General features: G+C 39.7%; 1 protein-coding gene across 3 annotated transcripts in view; it reads left to right on the top strand.

The window, feature by feature from the left end:
* The window catches only part of MOCOS (molybdenum cofactor sulfurase), a 229557-nt gene that overhangs the window by 170442 nt on the left and 36749 nt on the right, over positions 1 to 22366 (top strand). For all 3 annotated transcript variants that reach the window (XM_065832199.2, XM_071804385.1, XM_071804384.1), the window contains exons 6-7: positions 6442 to 6641; positions 21114 to 21230. In XM_065832199.2, the coding sequence (XP_065688271.1) occupies positions 6442 to 6641; positions 21114 to 21230 (317 nt within the window). The remainder of the gene's footprint in view (positions 1 to 6441; positions 6642 to 21113; positions 21231 to 22366) is intronic.

A 22366-nucleotide genomic window follows, 5' to 3' on the forward strand; every position in this document is an offset into this window, starting at 1 on the left:
GTTTGAGATTTATTAGAAGGTGGCTACATCTTGGTTTCACTCCCTGCTGATTGGTTTCCTGAGATTTCAGCTCCTCAGTTCTCTGCTTCGTTGCTATCTGTTAGGAGATGCTGAAGAATAATGCATCATATTCATCTTTTTCTTATCCAAAGATACATGTGAGTTTGGATTTACTGAAATAACAGAGAATTTGTTCATGTACACCTCAATTTCTGTGGTTTTTTTTTTTTTCATAGCAAGTTAGAAAAATAACTGTATTATTTGATTTATGGCTCTCTTGTTCCTTATCTCCAGTATTTAATTCCTCATAATAAGAGAGATAAGAACTGTGTTTGAATGCAGATCACAGAGGTTTCTGAGTACAGCCTGAAACCCCTAAGCACCAGAGCTTTCATTCTGGAGGCTCAATTTCGGTCTCTGCTTTATCTTAATCTCTTTATTCAGAATATTTTATAGATGTTGACATACGCCTATCTGTCTCTGTCTACAGCTATTTCAGGAAGAACTAACATTTGAACATTTGAGCTACTGAAATCGTGATTGTTTCAAAGAGGAGATCATATGCCATTACATGTTTGCCATTTACATAATGCAAAATCAGGTCTATACTGACTCAAAAGTATTCTGTATTGAATACTTCTTGGACGTGTGTGTACCTCATATTTCTCTGATTAGATAGATTCACTGGAAAAATAAAATCTTACTGTATTTTGCGTATAACAAATAGATAATAAGACAGAAGTAATGGAAATACAAGACATTATCACCAGGCAGGCCAAGCAGTGATGAAAATTGTGCACAGTTTGAATGCACATAGTTTGAACCCTCTTGTAAATGTGAGATAACTTACCTTTTCCAGATGACTGAACTGTCCCACAGTCTCTATGGGGAGACATATGAATACATGCCATTCCTGTGGAAGAGCTGACATAGTAAATTTATCCGTGGGTTTTCCATACTGGAACATTACCAGTTTCCATTATACTACCCAAACAGAAGTATAAAATGGGATGGTAGGTCTGAAACCACGCTAATCTGTCAGGATGTAGTGTACAAACACACATCAACAGTATGAGTTTTAATAGCATCTCCACAGGTTTGCTGGAATACTTTGCCAAGGAGGTTCTTACACAAAAGTACAAGTTTTCTTTGTCAACCTCTTCTCCTCAATAACTTTGCCACTTAAAAAAAAAAAAAAAAAAAAGGCACTTGTGGAAACAAATATTGTGAAAAAATGAGGTGTTGGAAAGAATTATTTAAATGATCACATCTGGCTTAATTTAAAGTCAAAACACACACATAAGGACAAAGTACTAAAGGGCATCTTAATCCACAGAAATGCAGGAGTTTCCCTTGGAATAAAATCCATAAAGTGAGAGGGAGTCAGGGCACTTGAGTCCTACCCAGCATCTTCTGAAGATGAAGCACTGATGATTTTTCTAAGATATAAGTCTTCCAAGAGGCGTAAGGTGTGCCACCTCTTTCGTTAATTGCTAGGGGAAATCCCATGGGCAAGGCTGCTTGAAGGTAAAGGGGCCCAAGATAGTTGGTTAGTATTCAGGGACTGCTTCTACCACGCTCAAGAACAGAGCATCCTGACATGTAGGAAGTCAAGGAAGGGAGCCAGGAGACCTGCGTGGTTACACAGGGAAGTGCTGGGTAAGTTCAAGTGGAAGAGGAGAGTTTACAGATCATGGAAGGAGGGGCTGGCCACTTGGGAAGAATATAAGGCTGTTGTCAGAGGGTGTTGGGAGGTAACTAGGAAAGCTCAGAAACCTCCTTAGAATTAAACCTGGCGAGAGGGGTCAAGGAAAACAGAATGAGCTTTTTCAAATATGTGGCAGATAAAAATAACACCAGAGACAATGTAGGCCCACTGATGAATGAGGTGGGTGCCCTGGTGACAGAAGATACAGAGAAGGCAAAGTTACTGAATGCCTTCTTTGTCTCTGTCTACTCTGCCGGAGGCTGTCCTGGGGAGCCCCGTACCCCTGAGGCCCCAGAGGAAGTCAGGACAATGGAGGAGTTTGCCTCGGCTGATGAGGACTGGGTTAGGGAGCAATTAAGCAATCTGGATATCCATAAATCCATGGGTCCAGATGGGATGCACCCACAGGTGCTGAGGGAGATGGCTGAGGTCATTGCTCTCCATTCTCCATCATCTTTGCCAAGTCTTGGGAAACAGGAGAGGTGCCTGAAGACTGAAGGAAAGCAAATGTCACTCCAGTCTTCAAAAAGGGCAAGAAGGAGGACCCAGGTAACTATAGACCGGTCAGTCTGACCTCCATCCCTGGGAAAGTGATGGAACAACTTATCCTTGGTGCCATCTCAAGGCATATCAAGGATAAGAGGGTCATTAGGGGCAGTCAACATGGTTTCACCAAGGGGAAGTCGTGTTTGACCAACCTCATAGCCTTTTATGAGGACATAACGAGGTGGATAGATGATGGCAGAGCAGTGGACGTGGTCTATCTTGATTTCAGTAAAGCATTTGACACAGCCTCCCACAGCATCCTTACAGCTAAACTGGGGGAGTGCGGTCTGGATGATTAGGGAGCAAGGTGGACTGCGAACTGTCTGAAGGAGAGAAGCCAGAGAGTTGTGGTCAATGGGGCAGAGTCCAGTTGGAGGCCAGTATCTAGTGGAGTGCCTCAGGGGTCAGTACTGGGGCTGGTATTATTCAATATATTCATCAACAATTTGGATGAGAGAATAGAGTGAACTATCAGCAAGTTTGCTGATGACACGAAGCTGGGAGGAGTGGCTGACACACCAGAAGGCTGTGCTGCCATCCAGCAAGACCTGGACAGGCTGGAGAGTTGGGCAGGGAAAAATTTAATGAAATTTAACAAGGGAAAGTGTAGAGTCTTGCATCTGGGCAGGAACAACCCCAGGTTCCAGTGTAAGTTGGGGAATGACCTATTAGAGAGCAGTGTAGGGGAAAGGGACCTGGGGGTCCTGGTGGACAGTAGGATGACCATGAGCCAGCACTGTGCCCTTGTGGCCAGGAAGGCCAATGGCATCCTGGGGTGTATTAGAAGGGGGGTGGTTAGTAGATTGAGAGAGGTTCTCCTTCCCCTCTACTCTGCCCTGGTGAGACCACACCTGGAATATTGTGTCCAGTTCTAGGCCCCTCAGTTCAAGAAGGACAGGGAACTGCTGGAGAGAGTCCAGCACAGGGCAATGAAGATGATGAAGGGAGTGGAGCATCTCCCTTATGAGGAAAGGCTGAGGGAGCGGTGTCTCTTTAGCTTGGAGAAGGGGAGACTGAGGGGTGACTTCATTAATGTTTATAAATATATAAAGGGTGAATGTCACAAGGATGGAGCCAGGCTCTTCTCGGTGACAGCCAACGGTAGGACAAGGGGTAATGGGTTCAAACTGGAACACAAGAGGTTCCACTTAAATTTGAGAAGAAACTTCTTCTCAGTGAGGGTGACAGAACACTGGAACAGGCTGCCCAGGCGGGTTGTGGAGTCTCCTTCTCTGAAGACATTCAAAACCCGCCTGGATGCCTTCCTGTGAACCTCATCTAGGTGTTCCTGCTCCGGCAGGGGGATTGGACTGGATGATCTTTCGAGGTCCCTTCCAATCCCTAACATGCTGTGATTCTGTGATCCGCAAACAGGCAGCTAGGGAAGAATCTCCAAGTATTCGGAGTTAAGGAACTGGGCATAAAACCAGAGTTCTGTATAGAGAGAAGATAAAATCCAGGAATGCAGTAAGGTACTAACCACCAATTCAACCATAATATAGAAAATGACCTTCTAATTTACCTTAGAAAGGCTCAGTTAAGCAATGACTTTTATTTTTGTCACCCCAAATATGAGACTAGATGCAATAACACAAATCCTTAGATCATGTTAGAGACTGAAGATTTGTTCTGCTTTTTATTTTCTCTTCCTCATATTCTTTCCCTAGTGGAGAGAGGGAGATGAGGTAAGCACTGGATTTATGCAGGATACAGTAGAGAGAATTTTGTTTAGCAAACTAAAAATAAATCACAACTATTTACTGAATATACCCCTTTTTCTGTCAGAACAAAATTCAGATTGCTGGCATTTATTTCATAGGATTTTCTGTGACATCAAACCTAATCACAACCTATTCTGCTACTTTAAAATACAGGACCCTGGCAATGCTGCATCCGCTCTCCAGTCATAGGGCAGCAAAGCAACTGCAGGCATTTGGTTTTGTCAGAATAAATAATTAAGAGGCTCATCATTTTCTCACTAATGAACAAGGAAATGTGATTAAGCAACTTATAAAGAGAATGGCTGAAGACAATATAGAAATGATAGCAGGATGATTGCTGTGAATGAGACTCAAATTTCTGAATAAGAGATTTCTTCAACAAAACACAAGGACAGTAGTTTAATCTTCCATTTAAAAATTCCTGCCAATTTGGAAAAGCTCTAAATCAGGAGATTACAGACATCTCAGAAGCTGGCAAAACAGTCAGTTCTCTTAAGAAAGATACTTTCTGGCAAATGCTGAGAAATAACTTGTTTTTCTTTTTTTTTTTAATTACAATTTCAAGACTGAAGTTCTATCAAACAATGACTAGGACATCTCTGACTAGGCTATCTATTATTCTCATATATTCTGAAAATACAAATCATCTTTCAGACCAAAATGTTCTACAGATGCTTGCCAAGTTTACTGTAGCTAACATCTAGAAATTGTACTGATTAGCTTCTGGCAACATTCCTTCAAAGTGCTTTGCGTCTTAGTATCTCATTAAATATCTTATTCCTCTTTATTATTCTTTAGCATGAAAAAATGTACTTCCACCTTATATCTAATCTGTTTCTATGCTTTTACTGTCCGCTCTCCTAGCTTATCTAAAGGAGATAGCACATAATATAGAAACCTGAAGAAAAGTGAAATAACAGAAATTGCTGTAATTCTTCTGTTGTCAAGAGAAGAATATCTTATTTTTTTCCTTTATATATATTCATAAATGACACAGTCTTTTTATGAGTAAAGGCACAAAGGTCAACAAGCAGATTACGATATTTCTGTCCACGAGCAGTTATATCAGGTTGTAGAAGTTTCCAGATACTCAGATATAAAAAAGATATGCACAGAAGTGTGAAATTCGTAGTTATGCAGTTTTTAAAAAGAAAGCCAAAGAAAACGTCAAACATCTTTTTAGTTACATAAATGTTCATGTACCTCAAATAAGAACTGAACATTACAGAAAATACTCTGGGCCTAAAATGCAGGCAGAATGATCCTGTTTTACTTCAAGAGGCTTTTGAGGAAATTATTCTTTCCTTTTTTTTTTTTCCACATGATGTAGACCCTCCATAGTGCAATGTAGAGTATCTGTAATACAAACTACTTCAGATTTTCAGCCAAAATTCCAACTGCCTCCAGTGGAGATTCGATTTGGTTTAAACATGTCATTAACCTTCAGGTGTGTCCCCCTGTTTCTTACAATATTTTGAGATCATGTTGTTATCTTCTGATTGTCTTCCAGAAAGAAGCAAATTCATAGGTTTTCAGTTTCTACTTTGAAGATTACTTGTACTTTTCCTGTTCCATATGATAAATTACTGTTTGATTAAAGTTAGCATTAGGGTTATTCCTCTTCTCGTACCATATTTAATGTCAAACCCAGTTACTTGCCTCCTGTCAGTGGTTTATCCCAGTGAATATCACAACCTACTTCTTCGTTTCAGATTACATATGTTCTCCTTTGACTGAAATGGCTGGTTTTGTATCTGATGCTTATGTTTTAGCTTCCTGCAGAGAATCAAAATATCCCCCAAACCATTGGTGACTATGGGATATCATGCTATGGCATATCCTCTGAGCACAAGAATAAGAAGCTCTTTCAATAGGGACATCTAACAGAGACACAACCTCCTCTCAGAAAGCAGAGATGTAGAAGATGTATCCATCTGTCAGAAAGTCCTGCAATTCTCTTTTCCCAGCTCCTCAGCAAATACATTGCACGGGTGTAGTCAATGAGGCATTCAGAACATCTTCTTTCTTTTTCTTCTGCAAAAAGAAGAGCAGGCTTGGAAGAATATTTCTTCAGTATTGAAGTGAATTCCATTTAGACTAACACTTCTATTTTGTAATTTCATTTAGAATTGTATTATTTTCATTTTGTCTTAGACATAGTAATTTGCTTTCTGTGCTGTGCTAGAATTGATACCTCATTCCCATGATCTCCAGAGCCAGATCTGGAGCAAAACTTGCTTTTCAAATTAATTGTGCCAGAATATCTTAGTGATACGTATAGGCTGGAACTATCAATGTTGTAATGCGTGTGAATCCATTTCAGTGTAACATTCGATTTCTGCAGTAGATTAATTGTAGATAAATCCTTGGTGCAACAGTACTTCTGAAGGAGTTTTGTGCTAGTTATCTCTCAGCTACACCATTCTGAAAAATCATCTGACATGTACATTCACTTTTCTTTTGTAGGTGGAATGGAGAAAATAAAACAGCATACCTTTGCATTAGCTCACTACACCTATACTGTGCTGTCTACCTTAAAATATGCCAATGGGGCTCCTGTAGTATGTATTTACAGCGACACAGATTTCAGCAATCCTGATGTCCAGGGTCCAATCATTAATTTTAATGTGCTCGATGAAAATGGAGAGGTGATCGGATATTCACAGGTATGTTTCTCTCTTGCCTTAATTGAGCATTGTGTTTATATTTTAAGCATATTCACAATGAGTTCATTATCCTAAAGGAAATATTTTAACCATAGTGATCCCTTCTGAGGTTTTGTTTTTGTTTCTTTGTTGCTCTGCATAATATTTACACACCCTGCTACTGCAATAAAGCAATAGAAAGAGAATCCAATAAGCAGTGCTAGCACAATGCAAAGTACATAATAGCCACAGCCAATATCTTACAGATTTAATGCTCTACAGACAGGCTGTTTGAAAGTGGGCTGTTCTAAAAGGATGCACTGACTAGGCAGTTTAGCTTCTTTTTGACTTCCTTCTCTAGAGTACTCAAAACTGGAAATTGAAGAGCAAGCCTAGAAAAGCTGATATAAGACACTCCCTTGAATCTTTGACATACAAGTGAAATATGACCTCAGATTGTTGCAGTCACCCAGGAAGGCATCTTCTTTTCAGTTCTAATAATTACATTCTTTTAATATTCCTGAGGAAGCACTGAATAAAGTTGAAAGGTCAGTGTAAGGAGTGATATTCAAGCCCCAAAAGTCCTTAAATGCTGTCTTTCTCAACAGCTTTCTCTAGCTTTTATGAAATGAAGCTCTTCTACCTTCAATAGAGAGGCAATGGTGTATGACCGTGTATCGTGTATGACCATGCACTATGTAGGCAGCGGGTAACACAGGGTAAGGTAGCTCACTTGCTCATCAGCAGAAGTCAGAAAAACCACAGTGCTCTAGTTTTGCTTAATTCTTCTGTTTTTCATTGACTGATGATTGAGTAAGCCCACAAGTCAAGTTCAAGAGTATGACCTTGACTTTTTCTAAAAGCTGTCAATAACTGGCACCATCTGTCTCAGCAACTGCTTCCCTCTGCCAGCAGTAGTGGCAGAGCTGTGTTGCTCTTGGAAGCTGATCGTTCTGGACCATTAGGGACAGAGTGGGAGTGCTGTGAAAGGTGTTCCTCAACACTCCTCTCCCAGAGGGGAGAAGAACCGGTTACTGATGGGAATGCAGACACATGTCTGTGACAATACAAGAGGAGATCGATATATACACAAAGGAGAACAGAACTGAAGCAGTTGCTTTCTAGCCTGTCAGTATGAAGTTTTGCAGCTATTTTTTTAAGACACTTAGCACACTGATGAACATGGGATGGGCAAATGTATAGTACCGGAGAAGCTCTTCTTCCCATATGTCTTTTTTGGACTGTGCTATCAAATAGTCTGAAATAGTCACCAAATTTCATTTCAAAGAATTCTGCATTTTAGGAATGAATTCGTGTGGCAATGTTCAGAAAAAAAAATGAGATATTAGCACAGCTGGGCTGGTAAAACACTCTGCAAACACTCTGATTTTGCTTCTGTCCTTTGGTTAAAACCAAATCCTTTATTTGCACTTCTGATTTCCGTGATTTCTTAATTAAAATGGCTCTTGCCTGTCTCACTTTTATGAACTTCACTGTACCCTCAAAGAAAAAATTATTTTATAGTCTTATGCCTCCTTTGTGCTTGTTTGCTGCAATGGCTGCTCATAAAAAGCTTCCTTATTGATCTGTATCATCTGGATTGTGCTATTCACCAGATTCTCACCATTTCTGGTGTGGGTATATAGAATGAAGAACTATAAAGTTTTGAAATGCATACCAGTCACATCTGCAGTGCTTGTTAGATTACTTAGTTTAGTTAAAATAATGTGCATTTTAATGACTTTTAGAAATTAATAAGCAACAGCACTATTCTTTCCAGAGCTATAATACATGTGATATATACATAATTGCCTTCTTTATGGAATGAAATTCTTTCATAGACATCTTATAGCAGTTACAGGAGAGAAAAATATATGCTTCTGTTTTATTATTACAAAGAAAACACATACAGCGGAGACTAACCTTCATCAAACTGACAATATAATCTCATCTTCATACCTGTATGCATGTCTAAGATAGGTTTATTTGTATCAAAGTTAAATCCCATACTTCTGTTAATGGTTTAGAAATGAAATAGTGTCCTCTAGTTTGGTCGTGTCTGTGATCTGCAGATTCATTTGGATTCACTAGTCAGTCTCCAAATGCAATCTGGTGGAGCTAGGAGAACAAAGTTTCAGAGTGCTCCCAGAAGACATTTTGGGGAATTTTTAATGAAGGGAAAATTGAATGAGATTTCTATCTAACATACCTACTACTAGTGGACACCAATTAATGACTCAGGTATTTCAGCTAGTATATTCAAAGAGAAATGACAGAATGTCCTATTCCTTTATGGAATCATAGAATGTCCTGAGTTGGAACAGACCCACAGGATCATGGAGTCCAACTCCTGTGCCTGTATGTGACAGCCCCACAGATCACACCATGTGTCTGAGGGCATTGTCCAGTTTCTCCTTGAACACTGTCAGGCTTGGGGCTGTGACACCTCCCTGGGGAGCCTGTTCCAGTGCTCCACCACCCTCTGGCTGAAGAACCTTCTCCTCGTGTCCAACCTAAACCTCCCCTGGCACATCTTCCTGACATTCCCTTGGGTTCTGTCATTGGTCACTAGAGAGGAGAGTTCGGCGCCTGCCACTCCTCCTCCCCTTGTGAGGAAGCTGTAGACCATGATGAGGTCTCCTCTTAGTCTCCTCCAGGCTGAACAAACCAAGTGACTTTATCCACTCCTCATACGGCTTCCCCTCTAAACCCTTCACCAACTCCATAGGCCTTCTTCTGGACACTCTCCAGTAGCTTAATCTTTTTTATCCCGTGGCACCCAGAACTGCACACAGCGCTCCAGGTGAGGCCGCACCAGTGCAGAGCAGAGCGGGACAGTCACCTCCCTCGCCCGGCTGGCAATGCTGTGCTGGATGCACGCCAGGACATGGTTGGCCCTCTTGGCTGCCAGGGACACTGTTGGCTCATGTTCAACTTGCCATCGACCAGAACCCCTAGAGTCCTCTCTGTGGAGCTGCTTTCCAGTATCTCATCCCCCAGTCTGTATGTACAGCCAGGGTTGCCATGTCCCAGGTGCAAAATCCAGCACTTGCCTTTGTTGAACTTCTTGCGATTGGTGATTTCCCAGTTCCCCAATTTGCCCAGATTCCTCTGCAGGGCCTCTCTGCCCTCAAGAGTGTTGACAGCTTCCCCCAGTTTTGTGATATCCCATCTATAATTAGTTACTGATAACCAGGCATTCAACCACTTCTGTTTGTCCTTCTGACAGGCACTTGTTATGTGCTGTTTGCCTGTTAGAGGGCACAGTGTGGCTGAACATTAGGATTTGGTACCCTGAAAAGGATAATATGACTAACTGATTACATAGAAAATATTATGATGAGGTTTGGAGCGATTTATTTGGAACAGTTCAGATTGGCAAGAAAGACTTCATAAGTAGACAGTGTCTTCAGAGGATACCAAGCTTACATTTAAGCCTCAAGATTTACATAATTTACATGATATTCAAAACTCTGAACTAAGTCCAAGATATTTAGGATGTGAAAAGCATGTAGTGAAATACATGACATTTAACACTGCCTCTGAAAAATGAAAGCAGGGAAGAAATTATGTCTTTCATCTGTGTAGCATTTGGGAGGGAAAGTGTTCTATCTGCTTCTATTGTTGAAATCCATCTATCACTATTATCAGGATTTAATTAGCAGAGCTAACAAGATTGTGCCACTAAACACAAACATGCTTGAATTGCATACATGGGGTCAATTGCACCAATAGGAAATAGCCACAATCTCAGGTTCATCCTTGAGTAAAACCTTCATTGCAGCACTCAAGATCAAATAAAGACACTTCATTAAAGTGAGACCCACAAGTGAAACCATACTACGATTGCCCTTTCAGGGACAGAAACCTTTTTGACAGCCTCTTGTCCCAGTATATATGGTATAGAAAACTCAGAAGTTAAGAAGTGCTAAGGTGAGAGTGAAATAATTATGGAAGTTGAATTGCTATCACTTTATCATTTAAATGTTTCTTTGTGATTATTGAAGAATACCTCTGGTTTAGAGTATTTTATTTGGAATAAACTTCCTTCATATACTATATATATCATTGTTTTAGTTGGCAGTTTAATTACTGGTTTAGTTATTTTGCTCTAAATGGTAACTAAAACAATTAAAGAAGAGAGAGTTTCAGGTTCCAATACTCACTCAAAAGCTTTGTTTCTTCTTCAGATTTTTCATGAAACATTTCTTTATCTAGGGATGAAACTACTACAGTTTTTATATGTCCATAAACCTCTTGTCTTTGAGCACTAAAAATACATTAAATTTCCTCCATTGAGCTGCACCAAATACTTCCCATGAAAATTATTTCCATCAGTAAAGCTGTCTTGTAGACTACTGTTGGTAGTAATTTGTTCTTGAAATTGCTTGGGATGATACCTGTATTCTTTCCACACAAGCTGCTTGTTCTCTGCAGTAGCACGCCTGTCATTTTATGTTATGTGTTTATTTGCACTACAGCACCAAAAAGCCCCGATTATGAACAGGGGTTAAACTATGATGAGTACTTGGCAAGTCCAGGACATAAAGATGACCTTTATGCCAAACAGCTTCCTCATATATACTTGTTTAGTCAGAAAAGATAATTCACCAGCATTGTAGTTTTTGCTATTAATGAAGTGTAGACAGATAACAAGCTGGTGATTTTGAAAGGTGAGAATGTGCAGGGGTAGGAACGAAGGACCTCTGCTAAGTCAGTGGTACAGGATGGAAGCAGCAGAGTTGACATTAATGCAGCAGGTTGTCAATCTTCTGCTTCCTTGGGAGGCTAACAGGAAAAGAAGCAATTAGCCCTAGATATTAAAGGGTGTTTGTGATGCCACAAAAATGGGGTTATGTATATGCTCAATACTGAGCTAATACTGCAGACTCTTCACACAGAGAATAACCATTGGCTCATTTATTAATAGTGAATATCTGTAGTCCTCAGCATATATAATGTTATGTATTTATACATCCCCAAGTCCTTCCTTCCTTGCTCATCTCTGAAGCGCTGTTTGACAGCAGCGACTTAGCTTCACTTTGCATCCTTGCCATCTTTTTTATCAAAAGCTTGCATATGACTCTGTGAGGTTCCAGCCTGTTTTGAATGCCAAAGAGGAGATGGAACAGCTGTAAGGGAACAACATTGATTTGAAACAACAATCATCAACACAGAAAAGTGAATTTCTTACAAATAATGTCAAAGTGCTATTATTTAAAGTTTTCCTCTTTGTTCTGACAGGGAGAAGAGACCTGTGAAATGTTCTTTGTACATTCCGTAGATAATTGCAGAGTAATTTTGTAATCCTTTCACGTTTCATTCTGTACAGTTCGGGAGCTGGAAGAGGCAAAAGGGGTCAGAGGCAGAGATGGGCAGAAGGAATTTCGCCTAAAACATTGCCTGAATTGTCTGCCCTGGAGAGCTCTTACCCAGCCACATCTTCCAGTTCAGTGTTTTCTGCCCCCCAGTGAAAAATGGCACTTCCTTTATCAAACTTGATTTTTTACTTTGGCTTCTGAGACAATATTTTTTTTTTCTCCTGTGTGGCATGAACACAAAAAAGTGAGCAAACCGTCGTAACTATCTTTTGAAAAATTGCCGTCATTTCAGTTGTGTATTACCAGATCTCTTTCCCACTTTGCTTTTTCACACTGCCTGGAGCCTGAAGCTAAACAGAAGTAGATTGCCATGATTGTCTCACCTGCAAAAATTCCCTTGGTGTCCATGTATCCTTGCCATGCCTCCTAAAAATCCTGTCAGGAAGGGAACAAACGCCAGTCCATTAGCAGTCTCAGCCTTCTTGCCTGCCACTTCTCACTTGTGTGTGGTAGACAAACTGCTATAACAGGAATCAGCTGCCAAAGACAGAATGTAAACTTCTTAGTTTGCCTAAGGAAGGCTGTTCTGCAGTGTTGCATATGGATGAGTTTTGCCTCTCAAGACTGAGAACCCCGCTCAGATAGATTACGATCAGTTTTGTCTAGGAGCCTGCATTAGCATGTCCTGCCTCACTCTCATCAACCCAGAGAAAGTGAAGGGAGGTCTAGACTTTGAACTTGTCTTTCTTCATCCATTTCTCAAGAAAAAAAAATCAACACTTCTCAGCAGATAACTTCCTGTATGTGTCCCTTCAGCAAAAATCTGTAATGCAATTTGATGACTGCTCTTATTATGGCATCTGCCCACTGTATCACCCACTTTCCTTCTATCTCAGCCTCCCCTCAGTTAATGTAAGGATAAATTCAATGATCCACTGTTGATTTTTTTTTTCCTTTCCCGCTTTTATTTTCTGTCATTCTGAAGTGAAGACCAGGATCTGAAATCTGAATGTGTGGCCCCAAATTACTTAGATGTATGAACAGCCACTCAGGATCTCACCCTGGCAGCTTCTCTACTCTGGTAGCATCTTTCTGCCGGTGTTCACATGCTAGCAGTATAACAGGACAAAACCAGAATGCGACTACCACAAGAAACAAAAGAAATATCTTTTCTTTTTAATCCTATTTATCCTTCTGCATCCGAAGCATCTTGTAGCAGTGAATTGCCTTGGAAGCAGCTTGACAACCAAGTCAAACTCATCCCTGTGGTTTGAGAAGACATGGAGGGGGAAAATTAGATCTTAGAACTGCAGGGGCTATGAGAGGTTACCCATAATCATTGTGTGTCAAGATTGGATCATCTTTACATGAGTATTTCCACAGCCTCCAGAAGCAGTTTGTTCTAGAACTTAGCTATATCCCCTAAGTATTTCCTAATGATTAACTTGAATTTCCCACAATGCAGCCAAAGTCTGTTATTATATGGACTGGGCAAAGAAAGAGACACCAATATGGGCAGGAAAACAAAAACAACTGATACTTCAGCCATGAGAGGCAGAGAAGAGTTGGACAAGCAGTCTGAAATGGTGTTGTATGGTATAGGTGTGACCAGGGAAGAGACAGCGCAATATAAGCAGGTAGAAGTTATTCTGTTTGCATTTGGACATGTCTGCAAACAGAAGTAACACAGGACAAAGTGGTGTAAGGTGGGACGGGAAATGCACATAGAAGTAGTTCCTTAACTAAATAGAATGGTGATACCCAGTTCTGGAAGCACCTTCATATTGTGAGTACACTTTCTTTGCTTTAGTTTCACAAAGTTATCTTCTAAGAGCTTCCTTTTCCTTCAGTGATATTTCAATAAATTGCTTATCTGGACCTGGATCAATGGCCAGGACCTGGCAATGGCCAGGTGAAATCTCCTCCTACTGTAGTGTTTCAGTGTCACCTTGAGGGATATAATGTTTGTCTTCCCCACTTATTCTCACCTCGCAGGAGTGGAGAGGAAATATGTTAAATACTGGCAAATCTTCAGATATCAAGTGGCGGATACACTTGTATATACACACAGCTGTTTGAATACATATTCATATCACTACTTGTCGCTGCATGATAAAAGGGACTGTGCAATACCTGTAATGGGTAGATTTCTTGAAATAGATGGAACCATTGGTTTCACTGGTAGATTAGCTCCAGTGCACTGTACATCTGGCATATAGGTACAGAATTAGAGCAATGACAACATGCGAATTAGGAGAGTGGAGAAAAAAAATTAGCTAAAGTACTTCACATGCACAGGAAGCTGCTGCCAGGTCAATTTGATCAGACTGCTGACCAAAGTCTGCTTGTAGCTATCAGTACTTGTCTGGAAATTCATACCATGTCCCTACAGGAGAAAGTGGGTTCCTGTTAAGCAACAGTGAGGGATAATTTCAACTTTATTTAATCTATGTGAAATAAATCTTCATAGAAAGTTATTAAGCAGGAAATCCTTGTTGTTCTTCAAACCATAATCCTTTTATGTTTTTTCCATCTGTTACTTTTGTGTAAAACAATCATTCAGTTTTGCAGGTGGAGAAGTGCAGCATTTTTTCATCTGAGGCAGAGAAAAAGGAAATCCAGCATTTGTCAATTCCAGCTAAGAATGTCTGTGCAGACATGGTCAAACAACTTTTAGTTCATTACACTAATGCTTTTAGAAGCATATCTATTCATATTAATTTTGATGACTCAGGAAAAGTGTTCTTAACATGCCTAATGGGATTTTTGGCCATCTTCCCAATAGCTACCTAAAAATTGCTGGGGTGATTGCTCACTATTGATTTCAGCTATAGATTTAGTCATTGGTTTCAGGAAGCCAGGGGCTGTCAGATGGACCAGCACGATAGAATGCAAACAGGAGTACAAGGAGAAAAAGATTGTTGTGAAGATTCCTGTTGAACATCCACTAATTTCCTTGGTTCCAATTAGTTTCCAATTGCACTGTGGATTTCTGGTAAGCAGGGAGACAGCAATGCAGCAAACCACACTGGCATGCTGTAAATGGCACCTTGTTGCTTCAAATTGGCCAGAAGTGCCATTACAATCTCAGTCTTTGCTTACATTTGATTTCATGGCACTGGGCACTCAAAGACAACCCTTACAATCAAGGGGCTCTCTAGGTACGGGTTTACTGACTGGGCGTGAGGAGATGTGCTTGAGAGACTCACTGTGATAACTGCAAACCTAGTTATTAGGTAATGAAGCTCTGTTTTTGCTGAGGAGGTAGTGGCGGAGTACAGGCTGAGTTGCTTTCTGTAATGTCTCAGTTGGGGTGGGGACAAAGACACATGTGAGATAGTATGCTTGAAATTGTCTGCTATTAAACTGCTCATCAGAGCTGGTCAAGGTTAGAAAATTTCTTGAAAGCCTAGACTAAAGGTGTTGCCTGACACTGCTTCTCTGGAGTGTCCTTGCATGTTGCTAAGGAAACTGGAAAGGAGATGAAAGAAAGATACTTGTAGTGGTTCGGATGAAAGAATCTCAGATGCATGAGGGAGACTAAATATTTTCTATTTAGAAACAGGGCCAAACAGTGTCTATGAACTACAGACTTTCTTACACAGGGGAGAAATGTAAAAAGGAACCACATGGTAGCATTGAAAGGAGTGCACTTTTGACAGCCTCTGCTGGATTCCTTTTTTTCTTGATCTTGGTAAAAGCAGATCAGCTGCTTTTGAACACATGCAGCATCCAGTTTCAGTCCACCATCTGAATTCTTTGATGACAAAGAGAGCCTGGCTCCACCTTTCTATTACCTTGCTTGTATCTTCTTGCACCATACACAAATCCTGTATAGGACCCCATATGAACGTAATTAAAATAATATTTCAGCACAGTCCATCATGGGATTTCAACCTTACAACCTCCCTGTGATTTATTATCCCCATTTTCAAGGGATAAATAGAGACAAAGAATGATTTAAGTGATTTAAGAGAAAGAGGAAAAGGTGGAGAGGATTCTGACTGGGACATGAATTAAATCTATGATGTCACTAGACTTTCAGTATCATGCACTGCACCTTTTTATTCCTAAGCAGTGTTTCCACTTGTATTAGTTCGCTACATTCCCCTTTAACCTTCTTGATATGAGTTTTTAGCCTTCTTGTTACCGGTCATAGCTTAGCCCTCTGTGTTGTTTGCCTCTGGCTTCTACTTCTCTGACTAGTAGCAGTCTGACCCAAAGCCTTTAGCCTACGAAATAGCTTGGGGTGAACAAGGGGATGCAGAGATACAGACTTTTTCGTTTGACTCACAAGGGAATGCTCTGCTGAAGTCAGAGTTAGGAAGCCACAGAGGTCTTGGCTTCCTTTGCTTTGCTTTTCTTCCTGGAATTCATCCTTTCCTTGACGACATTTTATCAAACCAAATTTTTGTTCTCACTGAATGCCAAGTCAAAGAAAACCAAGGTGTTTAGCCTTCTCATCAGCCTTTTGAGTTTCAAAGAGCTGGATCTTGGGCTCAACAGAAAAGAAAAAAAAACAGTTGAAAAACTGTGAGATTGCCCATTAACAATCAAGACTGTTTCATTTCTTCCCTATTGCCACTCCATCTCCACAGTATCTTCTAGCTTCTGGATGAAAGAAATATAAAATTATTGTTACTCCTTTAAGCATGGAGGACCTGCAGTTTGCTATGTATATGGCATCTTCTAAGTGAGAATTCCTGAGAACAGCAACACACATATACTGAATTATGCTGATGTTTCCAGCCTCCCATCCAGTCTTACCTGATATTTGACTGTCTTTGAAACCAGCAGATAAAATTATCACATCAACTGCAATTTTCCTGATAAGACAGCATTTCCATTATGAGGACACCTGAGTTTGGCAATTTCAATAAATTTCAGTATCTCTGGCTAATACTTCACTGTCTTCTACCAAAGGGGTTTTGGTCAGAGTGAGTGATGAATGTGTGTAGACTAAAGAGGGATTTACATCCACTCTCCAATTAGTTTAAACCATTGTCATCAACTAGAGACGTAATGAGGAGGAGAGGATCAGATTAATCAATACAGTGGGAACCTGCCCACATGCAGGAAACCATGCAGTTAAACCAGTTTAAGTATACTGTAACTCAGCTAAAATGCTTTCTTCCTCCTACTAAGTGATTTGGAAACAAATGCTGATGTATTTTTTTTCTTCTGACCTACTTCTTATTAAATTGTATTAAACAAGATTAAGTATGCATATGCACTTACATCAGCAACAACATTTCACAGTCAAATGCTGGATGACAGAAAGAACTAGCTTATTTTCTCTCCAATTCCATGCCATGAATCGGTGAATTAATTTACCAGTGGATGTGGAGAACAGCGTCATGAAGCCTGTTTTATAACCAGCCATCAGCTCTGTGCAGTGGAATTCTTCTAATGAGCAAATCCATCAGACAAACAAACTGCTTTGAAATTTGAGCATTGTAGAAAGTATAACAAGAAGTCCCAATCCCAGTTCCTGAAGAACAGTACCTGCCAGTGTTGACTTATGTGATTTTGGGTTTTTTGGGACACTTCATGATCTATTATAAGAAGTTCCTTTATTCATGTGAATAATCCTTGTGATATTCAGTAAAATAACTTGCACAAATAAGAAGTACTTGCTTGAGTAAGGACTACAGAATTGGATCCCGTGGAGTGACTTCAGCAGGGGTTCCTAAAGAAGCCATCCTTCTTAGTGAAAATAGTGATTAGTTGATTAGAAATACTGCAAAACTATGTGCTATTTGTAAATATTTACTGTCACTTAGTATATATCTACCTACAGTATCATTATTTCAGTGGAGCCTGTAGCCAAACAACAGCTTATACCTTTCAGCTGACTGCCACAGAGGCCCTGCAGTGAATGGACAGCAGAAGTGAGTCATTTAGCAAAGGCAGAAAAGTCACCAGTGCAGCTGTGTGACGAAGAATGGGAAATTGGAATACGCCAGAATTGAATTTATTTTTTGAGCTGTCCAGCTGCTGAGTGCAAACTAAAATACCAAATATTCAGAGAAGACTATTGCAGAGTAATGCATTACCACCAGGGGAAAAAAAAACCCTCTCTGTAATAGTATTTATAGATAGAGTACTATGAAAAAAACCCTAGCTTTGAGCATTTGGTCAATCTGGCAACACTAAAAGAAGGCTCACTGTGGAAGGCAACTATTTTAAAAATGGATTTAGATGAATTCATCCATGTGTGTTTATTAAACTTGAAGACCGCAAACTTGAAATGCAAAAAGCACCTTTTGTGTGTCAAAAATCAAGATGATCTGACATCCAAAGTGTTGGAATATGAAGCAACTTACAGGGCTTGGCCCACAGGAAAGAGCTTCAGAGAAAGTAATGAATGCAAAGGGGTCCTGAGGGGCAGATGGGACTCCAAGATGTTGTGATGGCTGACTTACCATGTCCTCACTGACTGAAATCAGTAAAAATGCTGCAAGATTTCTGGATGTGCTTTGCAGTTTAATTGTAGTCTTTAGACTCTGAAAGACCAAGCCGCAATAGTTCCAAATCTCAGACCCAGGGAATCACCAAAACTGGCAATCTGAGTACATTAAGCTGTGTACTTCCCATTAGTACCATTCGTGTTTCTGTGCCTTCATTGACAAACATATTCCTGACTCCCAAAAGTCAGCTGCTGCTGGTACAGACAGAGCTGCAAGCAGCATTCTGTATTTCATAACTCTGAGCTTCATAGCCGTTATTGCTCCTTATGGCAATTTTAAAGATGTGCTTTATTTAAATAAGCTTTTCTTCATCAAAATAACTGTAACAGATGTTTTATGTTCTATTTGTTTTGCTATGTGGTAGCGCTGCAGAGAGAGATTAAGTTAACTCCCCAAGTAGCATATTTCTAGGGTGAAGCTAAACAAGAAGAAATTGAAGCATATGTCCCTAGGAAAGTCAAGCATGTATTCAAGGGACAGATAGATTTGCACTGCTGCCCTCACTGATTCTTTACATGGTGTCTTTGTTTGCAATGAAAATTATGCATCACATTCCCAAGGCCTCTATTTGTTATCAGATTGGTGATTACAGAGTTTGATTAATACTAAAGCTGTGGATACCTTGTCTTTGTTCTCCTGAACTGTTCTCCTGAACCATATTTCCCTATATTTCTCTAATACTCATATTTTTAATATATCAACAATCTTTGTCTACTGTACAGATTAATATATATCACAATTGAAAGTGTTATTGGAGAAGGGTATTGGGTCATGTGGTTAGAATTAAATTATTATTCATTAAAGAACAATAATAATTTATTTTACAAAATTAATTATTTTTTTTTTAAATCTTGTTAGTAATTCTTTGAAGTTGGGTCCTGGAAATTTCATGACACTACATACACTTTGATAAGCAAGGCAGCCCCACCCATGTTTCTTCAGAAAAGAATAATAAATCATAAAATGCTTATATATTTTAAAGCTTTTTGTATACTGAGCAAATGAGCCCAACAGTGTACAAATTCAGTAGTGAAGTATCTGTCAAGATTTTTTCCTTGCTTGTCATCATTAGCAGAATGATAGATCCACCCACGAGTCACTAGCACCATGGCAAACCATGTTATGCCAGGATGACAACTTTTCTCATTTAAATGAAAAAAGAAGTCAAGAAAATGTCACTGTTCCCAGATTGAAGTCTTCTGACGAAACAAAGCTAATGACACAACAACAGTCTTTCTCAACAGATGCCTTTTACTGTAACTTTGATTTGAGAAACATGCTTTGAACACAGGATATTCTCCAAGGCATTAATTGTGAATAGGGATCTTGGGACTGATTCTGTTCCCTGCTTTCCACGTCTGGATATGTGGAGTTATTTTGATTGTGTCTCCATTTGAGAACCGAACCATTTTGAACTGAACTAATGGGGAAGAATCTCAGTGTGACATTGAGAACTTGTGCATTATAATAACGTAGGATTTCTTCTGTAGGATTTCTTCTCTATATACAGCACATTTTTTGTGTGGAGTACCTTGTGTCCCAGAGTAAAACAAAACAAAACCAAACCAAAACCAAAACCACATACACAAAGACATACAAAAACAACAAACAAATCAAAACCCCACAACCTTTAATGCTATTTGAACAGTTTTTAGTAGAGCCAAACACTGCTTGGTTTAAATTATTTCAGCCTGGAGTAAGTTCTAACAGAGGGCTTGGCTTTATCAAGCTGCTGAGATAGTGAAGTTAAAGGTGCTTGGTATCTCACACAGTTAAAGACATCAGAAGATAGACGGACATCAGAAGACTGATGATGTCAGAAGATAGGAGACAGAAGATAAACTGAATTATACCAGGAAGGATTTGCTACATATATTGGGCTATTATCCTGTACAAAAAAAACTGATTTTAAAAAAACCAAAACCAGCAGAGATCAAGCAAAGCTGAGTTGATACCTCAGGCAGACAAGGTATGAGCTCACAGCCAGGGATGTGGTCAGAGCTGGTTGACACCTCCGTTCCTGCACCTTTAGGCTGAACTGTCGCTCTGCGCAGAGCTGAGCCTGAGCTCCCTGCGAGGAGCACTATGTCACTGGCCTGCTGCGGTCCTCTCAGCCTGCAGCAGGGTTGTTCCCAGAGCTCACAGCGCTCCTTTTTGCAGAAGAGAAGAAAAAGTGCAAAGAGATTAGTGCAGTTTGTGTGAGGTTGTTGTGGAAGTCTGTGATAGAGACGTGCCAGGTTTTGTCCCACCTTTCTGATTATCTGACTCTCTCCCAGTCCTGACCAGGAATGTTCATCATTTATTGTAAAGGAAATAAGCAGCATTAGCTGTACCTGCTCAGCCAACCTTACCAGCTGTTGTGGTTGCTTTTTGAAATCAACATAAAGCATTTTCAGATCCCTGCAGTGTGCTTCCATGGTTTCTTAGCTGTGCTAAGAGGATCCCCATGGTGTGCTCTGTTGTTTCTTTGCTATGCTATGAAACCCTGACAAGCCATATCTCTTTTCTGCAGTGCCATCCTGCTGAAAAATCCTAAATGTGTATGGAAATGCTAAAAGCTACAGTAAGTTGTTAATACTTTAGAGAAGTAGCTTACTTCCAATTGAATTGTGCCATTAAAACATTGCATGTTGTTTACCACAACTTTAAAATGTCTATTCTTCATTCTTCTCTTATGTCCTGTCTCCTGCTGAATTGGGAAGGTGGACAAGATGGCCAGTCTCTACAACATACATTTTCGCACAGGTTGCTTCTGTAACACAGGAGCCTGCCAGATGCATTTGGGTATAAGCAATGAGGACATCCAAAGGAACCTGCAGGTTTGTTTCTGAATGAGATTGCATTATTTATTGCCCATGGAAAATACCTAGATTCAATAACCCAGGAGACATCATCTGGTTATCAGTTATGAATTCCCTAAGGATGGGAGGTTTGGAAAGGAGAAGAAAATCTGTCTATGTATAAAAAAAAAAAAACAACATAGTTAGTTGAAAGCTGATGTAGGTGTAACGTGTCCTGTGGTTTTGAGTCGCTGCAACTTTAACAATGAAAATAAATTTGATTTGCTTTCTCTGACCTGTCAGCTTAATTGCCATGTTCAAGTACTAAACAAACTGATATTCGACTCATTGAAATGGGATGTTGAAACAAAATCATTTGGTAAAACCAAAGCAGCATGTGTTGCTCATTTTTATTTCCTTGGGAAATATAGAATTATGGCTTCTTATTCAGATTTGGAATTATATGAAATCCAGACTTCTTGCAGAACAGAAGTTCCTGGACAATTCATCTCATGTTGTTCATTAAGTATCCTTAATTGTACTTAATAATGTCCAAGTATTATAGACCTGTTGCTGTTGGATTTTTCAATTTGAAAGGCATATGCAAATTAGACAAGAAATAATAAATTAGAATACACAGTGAAGTAAGCTTTGATAACATCTATCAAGATTACTGATGTGTTAGATTGTTAGACCATGAATGTAAAGGCTGTTTTCTAGATGACTAATATTTTCCATAAAGTGTCATTAAAAGATGTGTAGCAGGATTTATTACAATGTCTGCATATTTGTCAGGGTTTGAAATTACGGTAAATTAATACAGAACAACCCACAATTTTGTTAATGGTATTCTTCAAAAGATAAAAAAATTATAATGGCTGTACTGTTATTATAGCTCCCTTATAATTTCACAGAGATATTTAGATAACTTCTGCAAACACATTTATATGCAAGATTGATAGCACAAGTTCTTAAAGGGGGAGAGCTCTTTTAGTACCTTCCATGGCAAAATGGTGGTTTGATTTACCATAGAAAGCTCCATGACCATGGTCTCTTCATGCATGGTCTAAGAGCAGCTGAGCGATGCTTGAATTTTCAAGGAGGAGCAGGTTCTATAAGGGATTCTGAGAAAGGAAAAAAAGGTCTACCCTTCTGCTGAAGTGCAAAATGCCAAA

This window comes from Patagioenas fasciata, chromosome 2 (genome assembly GCF_037038585.1).
Source record: "Patagioenas fasciata isolate bPatFas1 chromosome 2, bPatFas1.hap1, whole genome shotgun sequence".
NCBI lineage: Eukaryota > Metazoa > Chordata > Aves > Columbiformes > Columbidae > Patagioenas > Patagioenas fasciata.